General features: G+C 40.8%; 1 protein-coding gene across 1 annotated transcript in view; it reads left to right on the forward strand.

Moving 5' to 3' along the window:
• SLC39A8 (solute carrier family 39 member 8) overlaps positions 1 to 18,637 on the forward strand; it is a 70,967-nt gene that overhangs the window by 24,551 nt on the left and 27,779 nt on the right. The window contains exons 2-5 of the mRNA XM_069485467.1: positions 919 to 1,081; positions 8,243 to 8,412; positions 10,856 to 10,978; positions 11,480 to 11,644. Of these exons, the coding sequence (XP_069341568.1) occupies positions 919 to 1,081; positions 8,243 to 8,412; positions 10,856 to 10,978; positions 11,480 to 11,644 (621 nt within the window). The remainder of the gene's footprint in view (positions 1 to 918; positions 1,082 to 8,242; positions 8,413 to 10,855; positions 10,979 to 11,479; positions 11,645 to 18,637) is intronic.

Here is an 18,637-nt window from a genome sequence, read left to right on the forward strand (position 1 = left end):
TATTGGCTGAAGTGTGCAAAGAACGTTTCTAAATTGCATTTATTAAAAAAAAAAAAAAATAAATAAATAAATTGCATTTATTAAAGACAGACTCTTCTATTTCAGTGAATGGATCTTTTTCTCACTCTATTATTCTTATGACATTTATTAGTATTATTTTATATCCCTAATAATGCAAGGAGTATGTAGAAGATAATTTATGGTTAAAATGTGCCCGAGAATAAAATGATACTTTTAAAAATTTACTTTCACTGAGATTTTTTTCTAATGCAGAGTCAATTCCTCATTAATAGTTAATGAATTTCTAAATAGCCCAACTTTATATAATACAGAAAAGCTATAATAATAAATAATAATCATTGAGAATAATAAATATTTCAGCAAACAGCACTTTGTGCTAAAGACATATTTTAATAAAACTTTTATATATCAGAATTATTATTGCAGTATAGAAGAAGGATTAATTTCTTAACTATGAAACTGTAAGGAGACAGGTGTTGATCTACAAGAAAAGCTACAGATAGCCACTCTAATAGCCCACACAATATATCCATGCGATCTGAAAAAAGTAAACTAAAGACTGAAAATATAAAATCATCTTAAAACCCTTTGTTTGAATGTTGTTGGTGTTTTTTTTTTTATTTACGAAAAAGTCTCGGGACATGCTCAAACCAATTTTTATCTTTTTGTCTGCTGTAGGTAGGCTGTTGATTGAGAAGATTGTTTTACTGTTTTTATTTTTAGATTTAAAGGGATGTGTACTGTCTTACAATTTTAGAGGTCCATACATTTCTGTAGTGGGCTTTTGCATAAAGAATTACTGCTGTGTGTCTAGATGAAATGGTGTGTCTCTTCGTAGCATCTTTGCTTGCTTTTACTATAGTAACACATGCGTGTTCCTTGTTTATTCTATTTCAGTGTTTATCGGCTGAAGACATTTTTTCCCTTCATGGCTTTTCAAATACCACCCAAGTAACCGTCTCAAACTTCTCTGTCATCTGTCCAGCAGTCGTCCAGCAACTGAACTTTCACCCTTGCGAGAATCGGCCCAAACACAAAACAAAACCAAGTCATTCAGAAGGTACGTTGGAAGCGCTTTCTCTCATTTACTTGAAAAGTCATGGAATGAAGTTAACCTGCCTCTTTTTCTGCTCTATTACTTTTAATTCATCTGCAAAGAACCCCTGGGTAAAATACTTATATTCTGAAAATATTTAGAATGAGAAGAATTATAACTTACTTAAGCTTCCCAAGTTATGTTGTTCTATTTGTGGAGTCAAAATTATAATTAAGCAATATATATTTTATGTTGTGCGTATTGGCTCGCACATGAACTATTTGGCTTACAATTGATCAGTTAATTTTTGTTACCTTTTGCTTATCATATTTTTTTAAAATTTGTCAGTTTATCTGCTGCTGTCAGTGAAGGGATAAGAGAAGGAGCATGCTTCTAGATTAAATCTTAAGGGGCCAAGTTTTTCCTGTTTTAATTTTCATAGGTGAAAGAAAGTGCCAGCAACTACTGTAAATGTCTATAACAGTATTGCCATATATACTGCATTTAGAAATGATCTACTGCAAAGAAATTTTGAAATATAAGAACAGAAGTGAGTGTTCACATGCCTAAACACGTAGAACAGTGCTTTCGCCAACCAGATAAACCAGTTGTTCAGGGGGTCTTTGACAATTATGTGCAATTTCTTGGTATCCTAGATCTGTTAACTTACCCCACGTGGGTGTTTTAATTTTTATTTATTCAATAAATATTTATTGAGCAACATCCCAAGCATTGTTATGTGCATCGAGGAGTCGGTAATGAACAAGAAGAAAAATTCCCTGCTCTATTAGGGCTTATAATGTAATAAGAAGAGAGATAATAAACATTAAACAAACAAACAAATAAATAATACAGCTTCAGAGTGAAGCGTGCTATGAAGACAACAAAGCAGGTAAGGTGCAGAGGGTGGTGATGGGTGGGTGTGAGTTTAGGTAGGTCAGGGAGCCCCGGCTGATGAGATTCCCTCTGAGCAGAGCCCTGAGTGAGGAGGAGGAGGAGAGACCCAGGGCAAGGTCTTCCCCGGGGGAGGAGCATTCTTGGGGGAGGGAGCAGCCAGCAGAGCTGGGCAGTAGCTTGGCCTGAGCAAGGAGCAGCAGGAGGCTGTGTCTGGAGCCTGGCGAGCAGGAGGGAGGGTGGAGGGAGGTGATTCCTGGAGGGAGACCGAGGCCAGATGGGGGAGCATGGGGTGGGGGTGGTAAATGGATTGGGGTTTTATTCTGACTAGCGAGAGGCTGCTTGTAGGGTTCTGCGCAGGGGAGGGCCAAGATGTATTCGAATCTGCGAAAGAGTTTTCTCCCTGGAGATCATGCTAAAATAGTTTGCCCCTGGGTTGGATGTGGGAGAAGGAAAGATGCGTGAAGGTTCGAGGCAGACAGATGGGAGAGGCGGTTGGTTGTCCCATTTCCTGGGAGGGAGAAGACTGGGGAGGGCCTTCTGCTGTGAAACAGGGGCGTGCTGGGGACCAAGACCGTAATTTTTGACACCGTCACTTTGAGACATTGACATAAACCCACAAGTGGGGTGTCCAGGAGGCGCCGGTGTGCAGACGTCTGGAGAGGAGGTTGCCTCCAGGACAGAGGCTGAGGCTGAGATCTGCCAGAGTGGAGATGACCTTAAAGACCTGGTCTGAGCGAGCTCATCTAACAGGAGTGCAGATAAAGAGAGGAAAGGGAGCGAAGAAAAGGGAGAGTCAACAAAGAAAGTGCCTGTTTTACTTACTTTTGGATTCCTTTGTGTCTGTACGCTTTGATCTCTCTACATGTGAATGACAGGAATAGCAACAATGACAAAGATAACAATGATAATAGCCAATTCTTTTGTAGTATTTGCTGTGTGACAGGCACCGTTCCAAGTACTTCACACATTAACTCACTTAATCTTCATTCAACTGTATGATGCAGGCACCGCTGTTCCCATTTTACAGCCCAGAAAACCCAGGTACGGGTGTTTAGACCCATTGGCTCTGAGTTGCACAACTTGTGTGTCGTAGACCCAGATTGTCCCCAAGCTGTCTTGGCTTCAGAACCCGTGTTCTTATTTATGGTCTGTATTTATAGACACAAAGAATAGAAATCACCAAGCGTAATTTATACTACAATTAGCAATTTTGTGAATAAGGATAATTTCAATTTTGAAATAATAGCCAATTTGAACAATTGCTAGTTGTTCAAGCAAATATTTTTTTGCTAGAATATATTTCTATTCCTACAAGCCTGTTTAATATACTAACATTTACTACTAGCATAGTGCAGTCAGCTCACCTGAGCTCAAATCCCAGCTCTGTCACTGTCTGGCCATGTCGGGCACGTGACTATAACCTCTTTCTGCCTCAGTTTCCTCATCTAAAATAGTGCTTTTCTCATAGGGCTGCTGTGAGGATGAAATGACTTCATGCTTGTAAAGTTCTTGGAACGTGACCTGGTACAGAGTTAGGTGCTGGATTAGGCTTATTAGGTAGGTCTGTTACATAAATAAAATGTATCTGACTGGTACAGAATTCTTGGGTCCAGGAAGTTAGGCCTCAGAAAAAGCAAATCCTCTACTCTCTGCAGGTTAATTACTGATACTCAAAAGTATCAGTAATTTTTAACCCCAATTGCCTAGGTTACTCTATTTCAGCAGTATCTTATCACCAGGAGATCAGAAGCAGGAAGCAAGAGAAAGAACTCTAGGATCAACACTACAAAGCCATAAAACAGGAAAGTCAACAATTCTAAGTTTTAAAGGATCAGAAAGCCACTGAATATTTGGACAGAGGACCCAATACAAAGAGAAATGCCTCTTAGGGTGCGTGTTATCTTAGGAATTGAAACGGGGCTGGAGTGGGATGGGATAGGGTGGGAGAAGATATGGAACCATTTCTGGGGAAGTAGGGACACTAGTGGAGTACTTGTTATCACCTAGCTGAGATGTTTAATTTGGCAATATATTGCCTTTTTTTTTTTTTTTTTTGAGACAGAGTTTTGCTTTGTCACCCTGGCTAGAGTGCAATGGCATCGTCGTAGCTCACTGCAGCCTCAAACTCCTGGGCTGAAGCGATCCTCCTGCCTCAGCCTCCTGAGTAGCTGGGACTGCAGGCGCATGCCACCACGCCCGGCTAATTTTTCTGTTTTTTGTAGAGACTGGGTCTCACTCTATATTGACTTTTTGATGTGATATCTTAATTGCTTTATTTTTGTGTAGCTGTGTGATTATTTAATATCTCTCTGTCTCAGTTACCTCATCTGTGTAATATAGTAAGAGTACCTTCTTTATTGACTTGCTGGGGCTATCAAATGAGTTGATGTATGTAAATGCCTAGAACAGTGCCTGGCACAGATTGAGAAGAATTTGTCTCTGTTCTTCTTATATATGTGTTCATAGGTTCACCCTGGTCCCGGGCCCCTGTGTAATCCTACTCTTTTCCCACAAAGAAATGACTTTTACAATAACTAAATACACTTGATTCTTGATATAACTGTTCATTTAATAAAGAGTCAAGTCTTAACTCATCCAAGGTAATAAAAAAACGAAAAGCAATCCAAGGGGGTCATGATACACGAATTTTATGAAGACACTTCAGTGGGCAGATAAAGTAATCTAATTTCTCAGGGACCTTATATTTTGTTATTTTTGAAGTTGCCTTTCAGGTGTTTTATAAAATCATATTGACAAGTGCAATAAACTGATGCTAAATTAAATTCTCTAGGAGAAAAATTAATTACATTTTAGCAATAATTGAATGACTCAAAATTGCCTTATTTTTTGGATGAGGTCACAGAATAGTGTTTATTTCAGATAACAGTTAAGAATAATAGAGTTTTATCTGAGGCATTCTTGAAGATCATACTGTCCAACTCTGAATACAACCAGTGATAGGAGCATAAGCTCCTGGGAGGTTATGTGGCCTCATGTAGGTACAGTACCTGAGGTAGGGGGAGAACTCAGGGCTCCTGCTTCCTATTTGCTGTTCATTTCACTGTGTAAGTGAAAGAAAAATCAACTAAGTGAGCTAAAATTTATATGATGATCTACTTACTGACTTTTAAAGAAATAATAATAAACAACATTTATTGAAGACTTGCTATACTCCAAGTGCGGCATTAATTGGTTCTATTTTATTCTTGTATAAACTCTATGAAATAGAGTTTAAATAAGAGAAAACTGAAGCTTAGTGAAGTCAAAGAACCAACCGATGATGCCAATAAAGGGAAGAGCTGGGATCAAATACAAATCCTTCCCCTCCAGAGTTTGCACAGCCAACCACCATTCTCTGCAGCCCCCATCTGAGTGGGGCCGGGTAGAAATGCAAGTCAGGGTTGTTTGCAGATCTGTAAAATGGGGATCATGACAGAACCACGTTTCCTCATCTGTAAAATGGGAATAATAATTGTACCGATTTCATAGGGTGGTGGTGAAAATCAAATGAGTTAAAACAGAACAGAGATGAAATTCTTAGAAGAATCTTAACACATAGTGGGCATTCAGTAAATGTTAGCTATGTTACTAATACACCTTAGAAATTTATTAAAGATTTTTCAGAGCTCACATGGAAGTAGAGGCGACCCTCTCTGAAACTGATCATTAGAGGAAGTCCCATGTGTAGATGAAGAGGTCCGAGGAATATTTTCATGCCAGTTTATTCATTGGTGCCCCAGTTGAGTGGAAAAGTGGATCATTTTTTTCTGAATAATATTCCATTCCTAACAAGGCAAGAAAGGGAGACTGTGCCTTCTGCCTGGGTCGTGATGGCTTACACTCCCACGGTCTCCCAGCAGTGCACAAGGGCAAGGAAGGTTAGAAAGATCCAGTAAGCAGATGGGTTGGTATTTTTTTTTTTCTTTTGACAAGAGTTCTGAGCTGCACCTTGAAACATGACATTCATTAACTCATTCAGCAAGGAATGTGTGCTATTTGCTGGGCAATTTTCTAGGCATCGGGGATGAATAAAACATGGCCCCTCTTATTGAGAATCTCACAGTTTATATGATGTAGACAAATACGTAAGTGATGAAATTACTGTAGCACACAGGAAATGGTAAGAGGACCAATTCGCGTTAAACAGAGAGCCCTGGGAGTCTTGATGATGGAGGAACCGCTATCGAGAGGAGCTGGCAAAGCTTCCTGGGGGAGATCTCTGAGTTGGCCTGCAGAGCCACGCAGCGGTCTCTCAGGCGATGAGGACAGAAAGGTGTTTCTAGACAGAGAACCCGAAGTGTGCAGGTGTAGAGCTCAGTGGGGACAGGCCATGTTGAAAAGGGGTAAATGACGCTGGAGAGATATTTGTCACATGGCTGAGTGCACGCAGGCTAGTGATGGGGTAGAAGATGGATTGTGTCAAGGGAATGTCCGCGTAGATACACCACGAAGGTGTGGGACTGAGAACCTTCTCCAAGCGGAGAAGGCAGTAGGCAGTATTGTCTTAGATGACAAGGTCATAAAGGGGAATGAGGTGGACCGTTGGGTGACTTCGTAGGGCACGGTCAGGATCTAACGCTGATAGGAAAGTGCCTGGAGAAGGCAAAGTCATCGTGGTCAGTGCTGTAATGATTCTTGTGGTGACACAGCACTATTTATTACCTGTCCTTTGCATTTGGTACTTAGCACAAGCTACTTTGTGTGTGTGTGTGTGTGTGTGTGCACGTTTCCCAGCTCCTAAAGCAGAAGGTTGCAAACTCCTTGTTGGCTGGAACCGTGATTTGGTCCAATCCTAGGCTTAATGAACATTTGCAAAGTTGGTTTATTTGTAGACAATTGCTAGGCTGAGAATAATAGTGAGCAATCTTGTATTAATGAAGTATAATTCAGGATAAAATTTTCACAGCGTTGTAAAAAATACAATGCTTGGGCTTTTAAAAAATTAGATTACTGCTACAGGAGTAATGAAGCATATTGCTGAAAAAAAGTGGGCCCCACTGTCCGGGTTTGCAATCTAGCTCTCCATCCACGTGACCTGGGCAGCTTATTGGACACCATATGCTTTGGTTTCTTTAACCATAGTAGGGAAATAAGAGTCGTGCTATCTCCCGGGGCTTCGTGAGGATCAGTGTGTTGACACGTGTTCACTGCGTGGCACGGTGCCTGGCGCGTGGCGAATGTCCCCTGAGCATGAGGCGTCACTAGTGTTCTCCACTGCTGGTGCCGATGAGAAAAGTGGCCCAACATGTAAAGACGTTTTCTGGGTGTTTTAAAGATCTGGCGATGCAGAGGCAGCTGTCGTCTCTCACGCTGCACTTTGTGCCGGAGTGTGGGGCCACGGCAAAGCCACGTGCCGTGCCGTTCCCGGGGCCATGTTGTGTTTCCGCCTGCGCTGCCACAGGTGACTGTCCCGGGCGTGTTACGCTTGCATCACCGCTCTGTCTTTAAACCAACTCCTCTAGGATCCAGAGGGGGAAATTGAGGCCCGAAGGCAATAGATCGCACATGCCATTAGCTCTAGAGCTCAAGGTGGTACTCGCTCATGTCACTCTAAGCAACACTTATTGAGCACCTATTGGATACCAGGCCCTGGGTGGAGAGAGATGAAAGATGTACGACCTCCGTCGGTCACCAGCGTCTCCTCCGCATGGGACATGCTTTAATCTGTGCTTGGCAGGGCCAGCTGTGCCACGCAGCCGCTCCCTCCTGGGTCCCTGTGCTCACTGCCTGAGGCTGACCCAGGTCCCAGGAGGCGCCAGCGGGGGGCTGAGGCGCTGCCTAATCCCAGGAGGTGCCGTCCTCGGGAGTCAGCAGCCCTGGTCACCTGGAAGCCAACCCACCTGAGCCATCTCCACCCTGCGCTCCGCCGTCATCTCACTCCTTGTCCCTGGAACTCACGTGGCCTCTGTGTCCCTCCTGAAGCCTGAGTTTTAACTAGACCTTGGGCCACAGGGGAGACTAGGTGGCTTGGCACTGTGGACCTCAGATTGTTTGTCACTGTTCTAGGTGACAAATTCCCTATAAACTATAAAACTCTTTAATCCCATGATGATGATTTAGGGCTGATTAAAACATGGGCAGTGGTGCTATTTGTGCGGTGTTACTATCCATACTTACCATACTACATTGATGGTCTCGGCTTTCTGTGTAATTTTCACTGAGAAGATTTTGTGGTTCTAAAGAAGATGTCTGTCTGAAGCTTTTAAAGATGCTTTTAAGCTTGTTCCAAGCTTCGTCTGGCTCTTTTGCGTGGATTGATTTCTTCTCTCTTCTCCCTCTCGCCCGCAGTTTGGGGATACGGATTCCTGTCGGTGACAATTATTAACCTGGCGTCTCTCCTCGGATTGGTTTTGACTCCGTTGATAAAGAAATCTTATTTCCCAAAGATCTTGACCTATTTTGTGGGGCTGGCTATTGGGACTCTTTTTTCAAATGCCATTTTCCAACTTATTCCAGAGGTAAGGAGGTTGGCTATTTGTTTCTGTGAATAATTGTTTCTTTTGGGTGTTTTAGCACTTTGTACATTTCCAGCCTCCATAATTCTCACGGCATTTTATGGTCTGGTTTATAGCGTTTTGGCGAAGAGAAAGCTGAATCACAGCAATCGTGCGGGCTCGGCCCAAGCTGCAGTGGATCTCACTGTCAGAGACAAAATTACTATTCCAGGTCGCCAGCGCCAGGACTGCTCAGACAGTTCCGGGACACCTGTGAAGGCCTTAAAACTTTATTCTGCCTTGCATTTGGCAAATTTAATGTTTCTGCCCACTGCTTCATTATTTATTTATTTTTCCTAAAGAGCATGCACTGTCAAATTGGCTGCAAATGTCTAATGCAAATTTATACTTCATTTAAGATATGGCACTGAATTCTGTCATATATTTACTGCAGCTATAGAAGACTAGAGGATAAATGAGCGTGTGGCTGATAAACCTTTTCATTTTTTTTGACTGTGGAAAAAAATCAGTTGAAGGCTGATAAATAGCAACGTACTTTTTTTTGCTTTTGATAAATGCATCATTGATCTGACATTGACTACAGTGCACTATTCAATTAATCAACAAATAATGTGTGTGCTTTAGTTCAAATATATATTGTAGCCGTATATGGGAGAGAAATAGAGGGAGGAAAATAAGTGAGAGGAAAAGAGAGGGGGGACGCTGAAGAGCAGGGAAGAGAGAAAGAGATATTAATAGAAGGAAGCCTCAAAGGGGAACCGGAGACATCTGTCCACACACGGACGCTGTCTCGCTGCCCACAAGGCACTCGCAGAGGGGGAGACGAGCCCCAGAGGGAACACAGCATCTCAGGAGTACCACCCTTATCTCATAATTTGCATAAAATTATCCCTAAAGCTTCTTTTAGTTTTCAAGCTATATATGAAAACGAGGCTACAACTTCTTAGAGCTGTAGATTTATTATTATTATTATTATTTGGTCTAGAAGGGGCCTGGGAGAATATCTACTGCAAACCCTCAATTGTAGAGATGAAAAAAAATTAAAATGACTTGATTATAGCCATACCGTCGGCTAGTAACAAAGGTAGCATGACACTACTGATTTTCTGGTTAAAAAACCATATTATATTAAATATGTGTAATATATTTAATATAATACAGTATTCTATGTATATGTAGTTATTATCTCATCTGCTTTATGGGTCAAATTAAATTAAACAAACTGATACTGCATGTGGGTTGGAGATGCTACATCTATGATTTTAAGGTTTTCTGTTTTATTGGAAACGTAGCAATATACATTTAACAAGAATGTTAAAGATTCAGTTAACAAGAATCTGTCTTTGTAATAATCTCTCAAATTTCCATAGAGAGTTACTTATTTTTTTGGCAAAAGTCTTTTCCTTTTGTTATTTTACTTTTGTAACCTCTGTGTTAGGTCAATGGCGCAGGTATTTTTATGCCATTTTTGCACGATACAAACAGGTACAGAGACGTTGCTCAGACGAAGAAGTGGCCATGAGGTCTCAGAGGCAGACACGGGGTGAGAACCCAGACAGCCTCCCTTCTGCTTCAGAGGGGAGATTTTCAACGCGTGGAATGGTGTAAAGTTGTAGCTTTTCACAGAGTACTCTATCCTCCAATTTTATTTTTTTTTAAGTTTTGTTTCTTGTCTGTTAGGGACACCTTGACTGTTTGTAACTTCAAACTCTCACTCTTGTTTTTTGCCTTAAAGGACAAAAAAATCCTTTTAAAAAAATCCTTTTGTTTAAAGACAAAAGGATTATTTCATTCTCGTTGTGTATATGTGTGTATGTGTGTGTGTGAGAGAGAGAGAGAGAGAGAGAGATTGGTGGCAATTTTCACTCTTTTCTTTGTTGCCCTTGGGCCTAGTTCTTGGTTTATTTATCTTTTTAGGACTTACCAGGATTCTCTAGGTACAAGAGGATCTCTCTTGGGAAAACAGGAACCCAAGTGGCCCGCCATATTTGCTTTAAAAGTTTGACTCTGGGTATCACGGGCAAATGTATTACTTTTAGAGAACTTAGGTGATCATCTCATTGATCTTCATTGCCTAGACCTCATATTATCTTCCAAAGATGGGAATCAGCTCTGCTTCTTTAGTGTTGAAAGTTTACTTTTTCAAGGCAGACATTGCTGTAAGTGTGCTGTGATAGTTAGGCAATTGTAAGATCCTGTGCTGGCTTTATTTAATGGAATTTCTTCTGGTCATAAGATTTCTATGGCATCTCATACAATTTGCTTACTCAAATTTCAGAGTTTTTGTTTTATGATTTTGGCAGGTACATTTCTAATATTACCTGTATGTGAAGATGGACTTAGAATTTTGGTGAAAATTGTATACTGAGAAATTATGGTATTATTTTCCAGAAATCAAGTTAAATTACTTGCTTTTACTTGAATTGCTTTTTCTTTGCTCCCTCAGGCATTTGGATTTAATCCCCAAATTGACAACTATGTTGAGAAGGCAGCTGCTGTGTTTGGTGGATTTTACTTACTTTTCTTTTTTGAAAGAATCCTTAAGATGTTATTAAAGACATATGGTCAGGTAAATGGACTTTATTTTAAACATTTGATGTTTTATCCCTAAAGCTACTTTATATAGGCAAATATAGGCAGGAATTTTATTCTTAAAATTATATGAACAGTCCAGTTATTAGACTTGTGAATATGAGGAGACAGAAAAGCGTCAATATATTGACAAGCATTAGAGAAATACTTGATTCATGTTGTAGAATTTAGAGCAAGTACTAACAATTTAATGGTGAATAACAAATGCGCATAATTTGTATGCCATTAATATTCATCAGAATAAGAAAGTACATGTACCCTAACATGAAAAAACAGAAACAACAGAATCTAATAAATGAAAATACATTTAAAGAGAGAGAAAATTTATAAATCTAAAAAGATTTCATTACATAAAGAGTAGACATAAACATTTTCTCTTCTGAGAGACAAGCAATAAACTCTATTTTCTTGTCTGTATGAGCCATGTTTTTTTTTTCTTCTTATAACCTCTTCACCCTTTTTTTGTTTTCCCATGTAGAATGATCATACCCACTTCCATACTGATGACTTTGGTCCTCAAGAAAAAACCCATCAACCTAAAACGTTACCTGCTATCAATGGTGTCACGTGCTATGCAAATCCTGCTGTCACGGAGCCTAACGGACACGTCCATTTCGATAATGTCAGTGTGGTATCTCTGCAGGTATATGTCGATTCCGTTTTTCCTTTGCCATACTGCGTTCTTTATGCTGTGTAAACATTGCTGTGTGTGCAGCCAAGTGAATATTTTGTGCATTTAAACATGTCAGATTTATTCCTGTGTATGTTGGCTAAGTGCATTCTTTTTCCACTTTCCCCCTAAACAAGTGAATTAAGTAAGAAACTGTGGATCACGGGGTCTGGGCTTCATTATTCTCTATGATTGTCACCGTACAAGAGTCTCTCACTTAGATTTATACAATAATATGTAGCAAAATTAACTCACAGCGTTTATTTTATTTTATAATTCTTTCAAGGTCCAAAATCAAAGAATCTTTTGAGTAAGTTTGGAACTGTAAGAAGAAAGAAGATTTGTAAGCTAATAAAATTGTGTTTATTAATTAACTGACTTAGAACTTATATCTGCATATTCTAGATAATATGAATAAGTACCATTTTTTTAGCAAGTATTATATGCCAGGTAATATGCTAGGTACTTAATTGTTTGATCTCATTTTTCTTATTGTAATAACTGTCCATTGTAGGGATTATTTTCTATATATTATAACTATTTTGATTTCAAGTGATGGGAGTCCGACTCAAATTATGTATGCACAAAGAATTTATTGGAGAGATACTGGGATGTCTCATGGAATAGCCCAGCTACATGAGGAACAAGAAAACATGAATTGGTCATGTGCTTCTCTCTACATGATTAAGGAAAATCTCAAGTGTATTTGAAAAGACAGTTTTGTGTTAGCACTAAGAGGAAATTATTTTATGTAATATAATGAATTTCAGCCAAGATTTTGCAAAGATATGGAAATGTTCAAATAGACATTTGCTTATAATAATTATAGCTAACATTTTTTAAATGCTCAAGGACCACGCCTAGAATGTTAGATGCATTGCCTCGTTTGATCCTCGTAATAACCTAGGGGACAAGTTCTGTTGTAATTGGGCGACAATGGCTTAGACAGTTTAAATAACAAACCCAAGGCCATGCAGCTCCTGAATGGCAAAGCCTGGACTGGTACCCGGGCTGTCTGATGCTGAAGCCCGTGTCCTTAGAAACTTTGCTGTCCTGCCTTCCTCACTTCCTTGCTCTACTGGAAACAAGATGACAACATTAACTCTTAATAAATATTAATTTTTGTAGGAGGAGAAAGATAATTTGCCCAAGGATATTGTTTTCTGTGGATGTAATTTAATGCTGGGCACAGCAGAGAAAACCTAGAGAATGATGGTTTAAAGCTTGGCTCACACTATGTGCTACATTCCAGTTCCTTACGCGCTTTTGGCAAATACTAGATCACAGTGAAAGCGTGGTTGAACTCTGATAAGTGATTCAAGTGGTGCCAATCAACAATGTTACTGACTTAAATATTCATTAGTCATTCTTCAGATACTATATGGTAGAGGGGTACTCTGCCATGAAATTTGGAACCTAACTTGAATTTTTGCTCCTATGCAAGGTCTTTCGATGTTTCCCAGAGTTAACAAGATAACTTTAGGCAGAGCCACACTTGAGGAGGACCTTTGAACCTGGTCCAACCTTGACCAAGATCTCCATTGGGATCCCAAGTCCTGTAACACAAAGCATGGAAGAGATATAGTTTGGGATTTGAAATATTTAAGGGGCTGATGACCTTCTTGACCATAGTAGAACCTCAGTGGGAATCCTCCTGATTTCAGGAAGGCTCCTTCTTATGAAACTTACAGGGTAAGCTAGCTTCTAAAGGTACCTCAAGTATCCGAATGAGCTGATAGGAAATTTATATCTAGACAGGAGAATGTTTGCCAAAGGTTTTAGCTTTTGCAAGAGGCTAAAATATCCTCTTTTGTCATAATTAACAAATACATTGAACTGCTCAAACGTTTTATTTAAAGTTTGAAGGTTCCTGGGTTAGCATTAGCTGTGGCCAGAACACGTCTGCAATAAATCTAAGCGCCAGGACAAAGACGGGGCTCCCCAACATGATCCTGTTTTACATAATTTAGCAATATAGTCAAAAGGCTATTTTTACCCCACTGCATACAGGCTTTCGGTCATTTATTCAATAAAACTTTATTGAGTACCTGCCCATTCTAAGCACTGGGGATTCGGAACCAAACAAATTCTTGTAGAGTTCATAGTTTATTCAGTGGAAACATAATATAGAAATAAGCAAAGTAAAAAAATATCAGATAGCAATAATACTTGGATGAAAACAAAACATCGTGATGTCAGAGTGACGTGTGTTTTCTTCTTTTGATGATCTGGTCTGGAAAAGTCCCTCAAAAGGTCATCAGAGGCTGGGTGCGGTGGCTCACGCCTGTAATCCTAGCACTCTGGAGGCCGAGGCGGGAGGATGGCTTGAGGTTAGGAGTTCGAGACCAGCCTGAGCAAGAGTGAGACCCCCATCTCTACTAAAAATAGAAAGAAATTATATGAACAGCTAAAAATATACATATAAAAATTATCTGGGCATGGTGGCACATGCCTGTAGTCCCAGGTACTCGGGAGGCTGAGGCAGGAGGATCGCTTGAGCCCAGGAGTTTGAGGTTGCTGTGAGCTAGGCTGACGCCACGGCACTCTAGCCCGGGCAACAGAGCAAGACTCTGTCAAAAAATAAAAAAATAAAAAAATAAATGGTCAGCAGAGAACTGGATAATGAGAAAGAACCAAACCATGCAAACATCTGGGAAAAGAATTTATAAAGGCTTTGAGAATCAAATCAGGCAGGTCACAGCGGAGGGAGCTGGATTCCAAATGGTCCTGGACTTCCCCACATCAGCGCGGGACACAGTGGCACGATTCGGTGTTCCAGATGGAAACAATTGTGGAAGTGTCAACCTAGGAAAACTACCCCCCTAGTGAGAGGGTGGAGTGGAGCTAGGATTCTGGAGAGGTTAGCAGGGGAGGTGCGTGCAGGGTGCCAGCCCGGCATCAGGCCCTGGGGGGGGGGGGCACACAGATAGTCCTGACACTAGTTTCTCATGGGGACTATTTTCTGGCCATTGTTTAAATAGAGATTTAAACAAATTGAACAACAGACTGCTATTTTCAGTTTTCTTTATATTGCTCAAAAAATGGAAAGAAATGAAATTTAAGAAATAATGCAAAGCCCTGGATAGTGCTTTAAGAGAGTAGATATTGCAATGTAAGTGATAGTGATTTCTTCTCATATTTTATATTATAAAAATTAACCTAGACGATCCCATTAAAGTGACTGAATATGATAGTAGAATTCACGGTTCATCTGAGTCCAAGTGTGTGTGGCTTTAAGACTTTTGTTGACAGTTCCGCTTGCTACCGCTTCAACAAAGTTATTCCAAATGGAAAATAATGAGGAGCTATCTAAAAATTACAGCCAGTTAGGGAAGGGGGAGTCTAATTTGGCGTTACTATCACTAGAACGCAAGTTTTGTGAAAACATAAATTATAACAGCATGCTTCTTGATTTTGCAGAAATAGAAGAAGATAAAGAAATGTTGTAGAATAATTAAAATGTAGAACTTAGAGATGTCTTTGTTATTCATCCAAACAATTCTTGCTCATCACAGAATACTCACTAATATTTAATATGTACTAATATTTAAATTTAGCAGTCTTTGGTATTTTGTCTATATTCACCCGTATAAAACCCATAGCTTTCCACATTTTTGATTTTGTTGTCATAGAAGCATACTTAATCGCAGTAGGAGGATATTTTATTTAGCAGTTAGCTTGATTATAACTGTCAAATATTTAGACAAAATGATTTAAGACGTCCTTATTAGTACCTCTGCTCCAGACCCAGTAAATGTGAAGCGCAGGGTCCACGTGGCACACGCGGGCTTGTCCGGACATGCAGGTTTTGGGGACAGTGGGGGTAACAGGTAACAAGGGAACAGGGAAGGAGAGCCGCGATTCTGTTCCTTCAGTTATGCATTACTGCTGCTGGCTCACGTGTCCCGTCCCACCGTGTGACGTGGCTTTGCCTGTGTCCCTGTGGCCGTGCTGTGCGGCCCCGGGGGCAGTCATTTCAGTGTCTGCGCAGCCAGATGGCCTTTCTCTCTGCGTCCCCGGCCTCGGAAGGACGGTACTTGCCAGGTTTCTGTCGCGGAGGAGTGAAGGGCGCTTTGGGGACTGTGCTAGCTCTTCGAGGCCACTAGAGGGACCCTCCAGCTCGTTCCTCCAGCAGCGGGACTCAGTCTCTCTTTCCATGAAATCTCTGGTGCTTTCGTTTAAAAATAGATGCAAGTTTTTCCATTCTTGGGATACTTCACTTAATAGAATGGGTTCCAGCTCACTCCAGGAGAACCAAAGAGATGCCATATCGCCATCATTTCTAATAGCTGAGTAATATTCCATGGTATACATATACCACATTTTGCTAATCCATTCATGAATCGATGGGCATTTGGGTTGTTTCCACATCTTTGCGATTGCGAATTGTGCTGCTATAAACATTCGGGTGCAGGTGTCTTTTTTATAGAATGACTTTTGTTCTTCTGGGTAGATGCCCAGTAATGGGATTGGAGTGATGTGCACTGTCTAGGAAATGGACATAACTAAAGCTCAGACCCGGGGGGATGGGGAGGCATGGGCAATGTATATAGCCTGATCTTTTGTACCCCCTTAATGAGCTGAAAAACAAACAAACAACAAAAAAAAAATAGATGCAATGCGCACTGTCTGGGGAATGGGCACGCTTGGAGCTCTGACTCGGGGGGATGGGCGGTACCTGGGCAACGTATGTAACCTGAACTTTGGTACCCCCATAATAAGCTGAACTAAAAAAAAATAGATGCTAGTAAATATAAAGCGATATGATCCATTTATTTTTATAATAAAAGAAAAATTAATAACAGCAAGTTTTAGAAGGTGGCTATTGTGAATTTTAAGTTTAAAATTGAGGCGTAATGAAGTAGAATTTAGCTGCAAAGTGTGATGCTGTTGGGGAGACTGACTTCGCCAGTAACTGATATGAAATGATACTGTGCGAATACAGTGATAACATTTTTGAGGTGTCTGGGTATTTATGTCTGGGCCTTTATGAGGGTTTAAATACACAAATTCATTCAATAAATACTTATCGAGGACCTAACATGCATTTGGCATTTTTCTGTGTGCTGGGAATACCTCAACGGGACAGAACAGACAAACCTTCCGCCCTTCTGTGGCATGACTGCAATAATATGCGGTTATAGGAAAATGGAAAGCATTCTTTTTTTTCAAGGACGAGATACAAAAACCTGATTGGAAGCGCTGTGCACGTACATGTGGGGGCTTGTCTGCAGGTCTCCGTGGAGGGTGGTCTTTCTCCGTTCTTGCGTGTGGCAGAAAGATGGGTGGCGTGTGTCACTGGCTGCTTTAGTCGGGGGGTGGAGTGGGAAAGGAAGGGGGCTGGAGCACTAAGAATATTTGACTCCATACCCCTGTCTTTGTCTTTTTTTCATCCTTGCATTTTTCTTTTTCTTTTTTCTTTTTTACATGTACGAGTTTAAGGGGTACAAGTGCAGTTTTGTTACATGGACATACTGCATAGTGGTGAAGTCTGGGTCTTAAGTGTAACCATCATCTGAATATTGTGCACTGTGCCCAGTAAGCATTGTCTCACCTCTCACCCCTCTCCCATCTTCCCACCCTTCTGAGTCTCCAATATCGACTCTTCCACACTCTATGTCCACATGTGCACATCACTTAGCTCCCACTTAGAAGTGAGAACATGCAGTATTTGACTTTATGATTTTGAGTTGTTTCAGTTAAGATAATGGCCTCCAATTCCATCCATGTTGCTGCAAAAGACATGATTTCATCCTTTTTATGGCTGAATAGTGTCCCATTGTGTGTGTGTGTGTGTGTGTGTGTGTGCTCCATATTTTCTTTATCCAGTCATTTGCTGATGGACACTTCGGCTGTTTCCGTGCCTTTGCTGTTGTGAATGGTGCTGCGATCAACACACGAGTACAGGTGTCTTTTTGGTATAATGACTTCTTTTCTTTGAATACCCCTGTCTTTAGTACTGTCCTTCATGTCAGCCTTCAGTTTGCTTTGTAGCCTTGAACTGAGGGTCTCCCTGGTCCACTTGAACCTCCGGTCGTCATTTGGTGGCTGTCTTGCTGCACTGGCCTGAGAGGAAGGATTTGAGGTTCCAATGGTTCCCTACGTGGACTCACAGCCACTTCTCTTGTTTTTGGTTCCACTCCTTGCCTGTCGCCTTCAGAAGTGCCCAGTGCCTCCGACCCTGAGCTTTCCTGAGCTCCTGGGGCCTGTGTCACTTTGCTTCTTGTTGACTTTTTCCTGTGTGAAGTCGGTCAGAACGCGTCTTCCTCTTTTCATCTTCCAACGTCCATACCTCAGTGCTGCCATATTGTCTTCCATTCTTTCTGTCCTTGTGGCTTGATGACTTTGATAAGGAAACAGTTTCAGGAGGGACTAGAGATGATTATGCATGTCTGGTCTGCCATATTTATTTTAAACCATATTGTCTTTGAACATCACAAGATTTAAAAACAGAAATCAGTTGATTTCCTATATGTGGTTATACTAAAGTTAATTAAAATGGAAAATAACACAAATAATGGAATTATATAAGAAGTGGTTTTCACTGGTCCCAGTTGACTGGCGCTTTCAGAAAAGCCACAGCGAGAGGCAGACGGTGTGTGACATTGTGACGTGCATGGTGAAATGGTCACGGGGGTGACTGCCTTCGCTGGCGTTGGCACTTGCTCTCTCCCTGGACCCATCTCGATGTTCCCTTGCCCTGTACCAGCCATTTGTCTGGCTTGCCTCTGTGTTGCTAGAATCATGGAGATTGGAATCTGAATCCACTCTGAATTTAGCTTGCAATTTGCTGATACCCACTACACTTCTACTCAGCTCTAGTTGACACCTTTTCACATTTCCAAGAGAAACTGCTCTAAACTTTTTTTTTATTACTGCACAAAATTCTCACTCCTAACTCTTCTTAATGCAAACAGGGAGGTGGGTCACTATTTGGGATCTCTGTGAATTTTGCCATTTCACCTC

This window comes from Eulemur rufifrons, chromosome 13 (genome assembly GCF_041146395.1).
Source record: "Eulemur rufifrons isolate Redbay chromosome 13, OSU_ERuf_1, whole genome shotgun sequence".
NCBI classification, from domain to species: domain Eukaryota; kingdom Metazoa; phylum Chordata; class Mammalia; order Primates; family Lemuridae; genus Eulemur; species Eulemur rufifrons.